The following is a 9,745-nucleotide window of genomic DNA, read 5'->3' as shown; positions in this document are numbered from 1 at the left end:
AGGGGTCCTGCCTCTACAAGTGGCACCTTCTCACCTTTCTTCTCTCTGGGGCCTCCTGGACCACTCCCTGGGGCCCCCTTCCCCCTCCTAGGCATCAGCCCCTTCCTGAGCACCCCTCCCCATCCCAGGTACTTGGCCCTTCCTGGGAACCTTCTCTTCCAGCCCCCTTCTCCTAGGGGTTCTGCCCCTCCTTGGGATTTTCCCAAGTCCAAATGCCCCAATCCCTCCTAGGAACCCCGTCTTCTGGACCCACCCCTCTTCTGGGAGTTCTGCTCCTCCTGGGTGCCCACCCCCTCTGGACACAGTCCTGGACCTGAGCCCCCGCCCCTCCCTGTGTGTCCCCGAGTCCCACCCCCAGCTCAGGCAGGTTCCAGAGTCTTCCCTGGGAAGCAGTGGTGAGTGGAGGGGGGGTGGGGGGCACCACTCTGGCACAAGGTTGCCCCCTCCCCAAGGCTCACCGGTGCCCCCCCCCACCCGCAGGCAGAGTACCCGCTGTGTGATGGGTTCGACAAGGAGTGTGTGTCCCCAACGACCAAGGCCACCAAGAAGGAGACCCTCAAGGTATGGACCCTGGGGCCAGTGAGGCCTCTGCCGTGGGGTGGGGGCCAGCCACCTCCACAGCCTGCCCTCTCTGTTCCCTGCCCGTCCTGTTCAAGAGCTAGGGGGGAGGGGGAGGCGTGTGGGCAGGGGGCGTGCTTCACGCCCCGAGGCAGCGGGAGCCAATGGGCACGGGTCCTGACCCGTGGTGTCCGGCAGGCTCAGAAGGAGAACTACCGGCAGGAAAAGAAACGCGCCACCAAGCAGCTGGTCAGCGCACTGACCGACCCCAGCGTGGTCATCATGGCCGACAGCCTGAAGGTGGGGGGCGGGCGGGTGTATAGGGTGGGGGAGGAGCAGCGGGGTGGGAGGGGTGAGTGTGGATCCAGCTCAGGGGGAGGCCTCCCCCACAGGGCTCCCCAGCACCCCAGTGTGTCTCCTGCTGTCTTTCCTGCCACCCCCACCCCCTGGGGCCCTAGTACCTGTGCAGGTGTGGTCTGGAGGTGAGGACTAGGGCTGGGACCTTGCCCAGGCAGTTTCCCCATCAGTGGGGAGGGGGCGGGGAGGAGGCTGTCATCAGGATCAGAGAGCACGTGCACCACCCGCATGCGGGTCCTTCCAAACAAAACCAAGTCTCTGCCTGAGGCCCTGAGGCCTGCCGGGCACTCCCAGGGGACACGGGGCATAACATGGCCTTGGAGAAGGGGGCGTGGGACGGGTGAGGGAGGAGAAAGAGGGAAGGGCAGTTGGCACCCCACCTGCACCCTGCCCCTTCACCCCCATCCTCAGTGGGGGCGGGGCCTCTCTGGGGCAGTCACCAACAGCCCCGGACTCCGTGCGCATGCCTGGCATTGTGGGCAGCCCTGTCCCCTGTCTGTCCCAGTCCTCACGTGTGTCCACCCCAGTCTGCTCCTCTGAGGACCAAGCATGATCAGTGTCCACCAGGGCCACCTGTTCTGGTGTGTGCTTGTGAACAGGACACAAGGCCCCTGGGGCACACATCCAGGGGTCCCAGTCCCACCCCTGGCAGCCCTTTCCCCCCATGCCTGGATGCCGCCCCGGGGGTATACACACACACACACACACACACACACACACACCTGTGTGGCCCCGGCAGATCCGCGGGACCCTGAAGAGCTGGACGAAGCTGTGGTGTGTGCTGAAGCCGGGCCTGCTGCTGATCTACAAGACACCGGAGGTGGGCCACTGGGTGGGCACCGTGCTGCTGCAGTGCTGCCAGCTCATCCAGAGGCCTTCCAAGAAGGACGGCTTCTGCTTCAAGCTCTTCCACCCGCTGGACCAGTCCGTGTGGGCCGTGAAGGTGGGGCCCAGGCCGGGACACAAGGGCAGGGGGGACCCTAGAGCCCGCTGGGCCGAGAAGGTGGCCAGCAGGACTTAGAGGGGCTAGGAAACAGGGCGGGAGGATTCAGGGCCTTCTGACCCTTCTGAGATCCCTGAAAGTGGGTGGTGGGCAAGAGGGCTCAGGATCAGGCGTGGGGGGGTGTGTGTGCACATGTGCCTGGAAAGGACACGACGGACAAGGGGGTAGGGCTGGGCCAGGCTCCGTACACAGAAGGCACCTTTAACACGCAAGCAGGAAGCACTGGGGATCCCAGGGAGCTGTTAGTCAGCCAGGCCTGCTCCGCAGCAGGACGGCAGGGGCCCGCCTCTCAACCCCCCTGGACCTCGAAATATGGCCCCAGGCCAGATACGGTCAGGGGCCCTCCTTGTCGGCCCTCGGGAACAGGTGACCCATTAGCATCCAGGTAACCCTGAGCCCCCACACACATCAGCTGAGCGTGTGACAGAGATGCTGCCCCCCAGCCCGCAGCGCCCTCATAGCTGGGGCTGCCCAGTCCCTGACTCAGCGGGGCCCAGGTGCCAGACCAAAGCCAAGGGGCCCCATTAAGCCTGGATTTCAGAAAAATACATCACTTTTCTAATTGGATCAAAGTGTGTCCCGGACACGGCCCGGGACAGACTGACAGCAAACGACTTGTGCGTGAGCCGTCTGAGCCGCCACTGGGACTGCCCTTCTGGGATGAGTTTCCCGACCCCACGGCTGGGGGCTCAGAGTGGAGAGCAGAGGCCTGAGACAGGCAGTGCCCCCACTTCTGTCACCCTCCATGAGGCCTAACCCAATCCTGGGCATCAGTGGGGGTCTGCATGGCGGTGTGTCCAGCTGTCCCTGGGCCCCCTGCTGATGCCCTTCTCTGCCCCTGCAGGGCCCTAAAGGCGAGAGCATGGGTTGCATCACACAGCCCTTCCCCAGCAGCTACCTGATCTTCAGGGCGGCCTCCGAGTCCGACGGTGAGTACCTGCCTGGGGTGGGCCCCCAGGGGGTCCTAGGACTAAAGTGAGACCCGGGGAGCCACAGACACGGGCTCTGGTGCCACCATCCAAAGGGTGGGGGGTGGGGGGCTGGTGGAAGCCACGGGACAAGTCCGGAGTGGGCCAGGCAGGTTGCTGCTCTCTGGTTCCCTCCCCTCAGGGCCTCAGTTTCCCCATGAGACAAGTGAGACTAATTGGGGAGGGGAGTTCTGTCTCCCTGAGAATAGGGGATCCCTGGTGGTTAAGTACACAACTCCCAATCAACAAGTCAGTGGTTTGAACCCCTAGCCTGTGTCTACCGAGATGGGGGCCTGGGGTTCAACAGGGGCAGCTCTGGCCCCTCCTCGAGGGTCACTGGAGTCGGAACCGACTCCGTGGTGGTGAGTCAGGGTTTGCAGTTTGTCTCCTCAATTGTCAAGAGAATCCAGTGGCTTTATATGAAGCCATGGCATTTTCAGTCGGCTCGTGCATGTGAAAGTCGGACACCGGATCTGGAAGACTGCAGAAGAATTTGAACTGCGGTGCCGGCAAATTATGAACGTCCCACCAACGACGGCCAAGGGGGCAAACATCTGTCCTGGAAGAAGTACGGCCAGAAGGCTCCTCAGAGGCAAGGATGGTGAGGCTTGGTCTCACGTACTGTGGACGTGTGGTCAGGAGAGACCAGTCCCCGGGGAAGGACATCAGGCTTGGCAAAGCGGAGGGGCAGCGAAAAAGAGGAAGACCCTCAATGAGATGGGCGGACACCATGGCTGTAGCCATGGGCTCAGACGTAAGAGCAATTGTGGGGACGGCGGGCTGGACGGTGCTCTGTTCCTTTGACGTGGGATTGCTGTGAGGGGAAGCCGGCCTGCTGGCACCCAACAGTGGCAGTCAACCTACGAAGCCTCAGTGGGCTCAAACACAAAGCCAACAAGGGGAGGATGGCACAGGGCTGGGCAAGGGACCCACTCTGCGGTACATGCACTAGGGGGTCACCAGTGGTGTGTGTGTCACACCCTGTGTGCCATCAGTGGCTGCTCAAAATGCGACAGGTGAGGAAACCCTGCAGGCAGTTCTCCTGGGCCATACCTGGAGTCGCCTTCATTTGGAATCGATCATGAATCTACCGCAACAGACTCCTAGCTGCCGAGTGCTAGGCCCCACCTTACCACACCCACGTTGGTCAGATGAGGAAACTAGGCATGGGTAAACGTGCCAGCAAGAACGTGCTATACTAGCGCCTGGGCATAAAGCCAGATTCCAGGACTCCCGCTTCCTAATACATGCCATTGCCAGTAGATACAAAGTAGCGGAAGGGCAGTTTGCAACAATGTTACTCTAATTGACTTGCCCTTTGGTGTTACCAGCTTGCCCTGTCCCACAGTGCCATCTAGTGGCTGTGTTCTGTAACTGCAGCTGGCCTCATTCGGCCCTGGAAGCAGGCGCCTCCCAGAAGAGCCGGTGATGGGCTCCCGCCTGCCAGGGGCCCAAACAGGCCTGGGGTGGGGCAGGGTGCACTTCGACCTTGACCACTGGCCTCGGGCACAAGGGCCTCTCGAGCTTGGAGCCTGTTCTGGCGTCCTCTCCTGCTGGAACACACTGCCTCCGGTGGCCACACATCATATCACACTCTTCAGTGGCTGCTCCGTGTCCTTAGTCACGTCTCCAGGCTGGTGATGGAGAGGGCCGCCCTAGCCTCCAGGAGCATGAAGTCTGGGGCCAGGGACAAGGAGGGAGCCACTGGGGCCCTGATTTATGTGGATTTGTGGTGGTCAGCCCCCCGATGTGTACATATCAGAGTGGACTTCTTGGAGGAGGGGTGGTGACTGTGGATTGGGCTAGAATCCTGGCACCAGGATGACATGCCCTGATGTGAGGGTCACAAAACAGCATCTCCATCCCAGGTGCCCCTCCCCACCCACCCCCAAGCCGGCAGCAATGATCAGGGTGGGTCCTTGTGCCCAGTACTACCCCACCCATGCCCCCTTCTGAGCCCTGGGCCCTGGGGGAGCAGCAGATGGTGACTGTATAGCTCAGGAAAGGAGCACCCAGAGTCCCTGCCAGTGTAGGGGCCAAAGGGGCTCCTCGAGGCTGACTGGCTGTCCCTCGCCAGGCCGCTGCTGGCTGGATGCCCTGGAGCTGGCCCTGTGCTGCTCCAGCCTCCTGCGCCTGGGCAGCTGGACACAGAGCTGCGACGGGGAGCCCAGCTCCTCACCGGACACATCGCCCTCAGCGTTCTGCAGGCTGCCTGGCTCCGCTGACGTCCACGCCGACCAGGACCTGTTCCCGTGAGTGGACGGGCAGGGCAGGGCAGGGAGGCTGCCTGGCACCCCTGTGCCGGGGGAGGGGCTTGCACATTGAGGCATGGGCGCTGTCCCCCAAGCCTCCCACCAGGAGGAGGGGCACTGACCTTTCTGTCCACAGCTGACCATGCCCCCCACCCCACCCCCCACTTCCCACCGCTTAGATGAGCAGCAGCTGTGGCGTGGAGCGAGCCATTGGGGATGGGTCCCAGCAGTGGGAGGGGCCCTACCTGCCTTGTGCTCGGGGGTTGGGGGCGCCCCCCCACCAGCCTGGGGTCATCGCCCTTCCCTCCCTCCTGCTCCAGGCTGAGCGGGTCCCCGCTGGCCAGCCCTCTGGAGAAGGACACAGCTTCCGACAAGTTGGAAAAGGAGAAGGCCAGGGAGTCTGACGAGACACAGGAGCACGGCCCGCCGATGGCGGAGAGCGGCAGTGAGCCTTCGGAGCTAGGGGGCAGCCCCGCGAGGAGGGGAACCACATATGTGGAGCAGGCTTCCGAGGAGCTGGGCGAGGTGAGAGCTGGGCTTGGTGAGAGCTGGGCTTCTGCCCCTCCCCATACTGGGAGGATGGACCTGAGGGTCTGCATGCCCCTAACCCTCACCCTAACCCCTGACCGCAACCCTAACCCTGCCTAGCCCAGCAAAGGGGCTCAGGCATAGCAGGGGCCATGATTCCCCTTCCCCAAATGGGCAGGTCCACTGTGCTTCAAGCACAGCAGGATGGGGGTGGAGGGGCTAGGTGGCAAGCAGCTCGGCTTCAAGGGGGGTGTACTCGTCCTGTGACATCTGTGCTGCCTGGGGTCCAGGACTGCTGTCCTGTCCCCACAGGAACAGGCCTTGGACACAGACACCCAGAAGGCCATCGGGGCAGGGTGGAGGGACATTGGACAGTGAGGTCACAGGGCAGAGTGGAGCTGCTCTGCCCCTACCGGGGACTCATGACCCGGACAGCATAGGGGGAGTATAGGGGCCCGGGAGGGAGCAGAGGGCGCAGGTGGAGGGGTCCCAGGGTGCACCTGGGGGTGTCAGGGCACAGCCCCACCCTGACCCTGTCACCCCTCCCACACAGCTGGGCACAAGGGCCCAGGTGGAGGTGGTGTCCCAGGAGCACCGCTGGCTGCTGTGGGGACTCCTGTGGGGGCTGCGCCCAGGCCTGGACCTGTCGCAAGTTGTACTGCCCACAGTCATGCTGGAGCCCCGCTCCTTCCTCAGCAAGCTGGCTGATCACTGTGCCCATGCCGACCTGCTGTCGCGGTGCGTGCCACCCTCCTTGCCCCTCGGCACCCTGGACCCCTCCCTCCCCGCTTCCTGGAACTCCCTTCCCTCCCCAGGCTCCCCAGAACCCCACACCCCCGAGGCCCAGGCTGCTGGGGAAGAGGGTTGGGTGGGCGTCCTTGTCCTGTGTCCTGGAGGGAGGGCCACCCTCACATTACCCCTAGGGCCCGAGCTCAGGGGCAGGGGGCTGGGGAGTGCGGTGCTTCCCTATGGAGGTGGGGGGGGCTGGGATCCCCACCCCCTGGGAGCCCCCCGCTGCAGGGCTGCCCATGGTGAGGGAAGTGTTCAGTGGTGTGCTGGGGTGGGGGTGGGGGTACTCAGCGGTCCCTCCTATCACAGGGCTGCACTGGAGGGCAGCGCCTACAGCCGCATCAAGCAGGTGTTGCGCTGGTACCTGTCTGGCTTCTACAAGAAACCCAAGGTGAGCTGCTCCCCTGGACACCTTCCTGCCGCCACCCCACCCTCAAGGTGGCTCCAGGCCCTGACTTCCCCAGCACAGACCAGGCTCCACCAGGGGTCCTGAGTCTCCCCCAGAGCAGAGCCCCCTGCAGTGCCAGGAAGGGGCTGAGGTGCTGGGCTAGAGGCGGCTCTGGGACGGACCCGTGTGTGTGGCCTGTGCTTAGAACCCCAGACGCAGACTGGGTGTAGTGGGGAAGAGGGAGCTGAGCTCTGCCCACCGCTGACCTCGAGAAGGCCGAGTGTGCAGATGGTCATGCTGGCTCTGCCTCCTCATGGTGCGGGAGGGGAAACCAAGGCACAGGGAGAGAAAGCAGCCTCCCTGCCGTTGAGTCAATGCCAGCTCACAGCGCCCCTACAGGACAGAGCAGAACGCCCCGTGGTTTCAGAAACTGTAAAGCCTCGTCTTTCTCCCGCAGAGCAGCGGGTGGTTTCAAACTGCTGACTTTGCACTTGGCAGACCACTGAACACACACATGCAGGCACACAGCATGTATACACACACACACACACACACACACACACACAAGGAATGGAGCCCAGGCAGGGGTGGCGTGAGGCCCCTCTAGAGCAGGGTCCACATGCATGACAAGACCCTGCCTGCCCTTGTGGAGACTGGGGGGGACCGTGGGGAGCAGAGAGCTGGTGCTTGCCTGGAGCTGAGAGGGAGGAGGGGTCGTCAGAGAGGCAGGCTGGCCAGGTTTGGGGTTTTACTTGGGGTCTGAAGTCCAGAGGCCGTGAGTTGGCCTGCTCCTTGGGAGCAGAGTGGTGGGCAGGATCGGAGTGTGGCCCTAGACACACCATCACCACTCTGAAGCCAATGAGACACTGTGCGGGCCTCCGGCTGGGGGCAGCCCCCTGCCTGCAGGGCGCCCCTCAGAAGCCCCCACAGCCTGCCTGCCCTTGTCCCAGGGGATCAAGAAACCCTACAACCCCATCCTCGGGGAAGTCTTCCGCTGCCGCTGGTTCCACCCGCACACCAACAGCCACACCTTCTACATCGCCGAGCAGGTGAGACTGCATGCCCCGCTGCGTGCCCCATCCAGGCGGTGAGCTGGACCTGCAGAAGGAAGACACACACCCCCTAGACCTGACTGGGTGCCCCATCCAGAGGGCAGGCGAGGTCTTGCCCCAGATGCCCATCTGAATACTCCACTGCCCAGCCGGATGGGTTGGTTGCAGACACAGCAACCCCTCTGTGAGGGACAGGCTTTTCTGTGGGGGCAGGAGACACATCTTGGCTGTGCTCCATGGGTTGTCCACGCCAGGGCTTGTGGCTGGGGGTGGTCGGGCCTTTCCTCTGAGGCACCTGTGGGTGGACTCCAACCACCAGCCAAGCATGCTCACCGAGTGCACCCCTGGACCCTCCTGAGGGCGGGGACGCTCCCCAGAGGACTCCCAAGTGGCTCTTCCTCCCCTGGGCACCAGCAGCGAGTCTGGCCCAGTGGCTGTGGGGGCAGGAGGTTCTCCTGGGGAAACAGAGCCCTCCCCATGCTGTCCCTCCCCAGGTCTCCCACCACCCGCCCGTGTCTGCCTTCCACGTCAGCAACCGCAAAGACGGCTTCTGCATCAGCGGGAGTATCACTGCCAGATCCAGGTTCTACGGTGAGCAGGGGCCGGGGTGGGGGCCGAGGGTGGCACTGGGAAGAAGGTGAGGGTGGGGGACAGAGGAGGCAGAGAAGGTCATCTTGAGCATGGGCCATTGTCTTTTCATTCCATTTTTCCACAAACTCGTTGAAGGCCCCAGGTAGGTCGGCAGGCAGGCAGACAAAAGGACAGACGGAGAGACGAATAGATGATAATTTCATTCAAGTTGTGGAGATGAGAGGCTTGGCTCATGGTGTTTCCTGACTTGAGACATTGCAGGGACTGGTAGACTCTGGATCGGCAAGTGGGCTTAGGGTGCTTCTGACGCTGGTGAAGCCCAGAGTCCACAGGTCAGATGACAGGCTGCTGGCTCAGCCCCGAGAACCAGAGGTCAGATGGCATGGGCATGAATGCAGGGTCCAGAGCGAGGAGGGCTTTGCCGGTCAAGTCCTGAAGGAAACGTGTCGTTGGCACCAGAGGGGCTTGGTGTGACTCAAAGGAAAATTTGGGTCAAAACAAAATAAAAAATCCCACTGCCATCAAATCGGCTCCATCTTTCTCCCCACGGAGTGGCTGGTGAGTTCCAGCTGCTGACCCCGTGGTGCCCAGCTCAATGCCCGGCCCATGGCACCACCTGGGTAATAGCACAAGACGGGGGGATGAGATCACGTCAGGACTAGCCAAGTAGACACATGGTATTAAGCATCACAGGTCAGGGGCACACAGATTCCAGCACACAGCCGGGTAGCCCACGGTGACCCTGCTCCACCCCCGTCTGGGACTGCAGAGCAGCCAAGGGGCTCAGGACGCTGTTCACTTAGAGGCAGGTGTGTGCTGGCCACCTCTGCAGACCTGGCCATCTCTGGCCTCTATGGGTGTCCAAGCGGAGGAAGCCTTGTGGCCACTGCTCTCGGAAACCAATGCTCGGGTCAGCACTCCCTTTCCACCGCCGTCACTGCCAGGGTTCTTGGCCCAGAGTTGCAGGTCTACCTCTCTGCTTCCTGTAGGGGTTAGTGGTCGCCATCCGGTCAGCACCAGCGTACAGCGCCCTTGGGTACCGCAGGACAAAACACTGCCCGGCCCTGCGCCAGCTCCGTCATCCTGTCGGTTTTGCTTGAGTCCATCGGGGCAGATAGCACCCCCTCTACCCCACCAGCCCTCCAGCCACTCAGAGGGAGACGGGGGTAGGTGTCAGCTCCCACTCAGAGGGAGATGGAGGCAGGTATCAGCTCCCACTCAGAGGGAGACGGGGGCAGGTATCAGCTCCCACTCAGAGG

The 9,745-nt window shown here is 62.9% G+C and overlaps 1 protein-coding gene across 3 annotated transcripts in view; it reads left to right on the top strand.

Annotated features, from left to right (window-relative positions):
- OSBPL5 (oxysterol binding protein like 5) overlaps positions 1-9,745 on the top strand; it is a 61,602-nt gene that overhangs the window by 37,047 nt on the left and 14,810 nt on the right. For all 3 annotated transcript variants that reach the window (XM_004713604.3, XM_045297244.1, XM_045297243.1), the window contains exons 4-13: positions 481-561; positions 757-858; positions 1,655-1,858; positions 2,763-2,847; positions 4,964-5,138; positions 5,459-5,663; positions 6,220-6,404; positions 6,765-6,846; positions 7,794-7,892; positions 8,390-8,486. In XM_004713604.3, the coding sequence (XP_004713661.2) occupies positions 481-561; positions 757-858; positions 1,655-1,858; positions 2,763-2,847; positions 4,964-5,138; positions 5,459-5,663; positions 6,220-6,404; positions 6,765-6,846; positions 7,794-7,892; positions 8,390-8,486 (1,315 nt within the window). The remainder of the gene's footprint in view (positions 1-480; positions 562-756; positions 859-1,654; positions 1,859-2,762; positions 2,848-4,963; positions 5,139-5,458; positions 5,664-6,219; positions 6,405-6,764; positions 6,847-7,793; positions 7,893-8,389; positions 8,487-9,745) is intronic.

Source organism: Echinops telfairi, unplaced genomic scaffold, assembly GCF_000313985.2.
Source record: "Echinops telfairi isolate 266 unplaced genomic scaffold, ASM31398v2 ScPeMD7_7417;HRSCAF=8455, whole genome shotgun sequence".
Classification (NCBI taxonomy): Eukaryota; Metazoa; Chordata; class Mammalia; order Afrosoricida; family Tenrecidae; genus Echinops; species Echinops telfairi.
The sequence above is the reverse complement of the archived record's forward strand: the minus strand, read 5'-3'. Positions and strand labels throughout refer to the sequence as shown.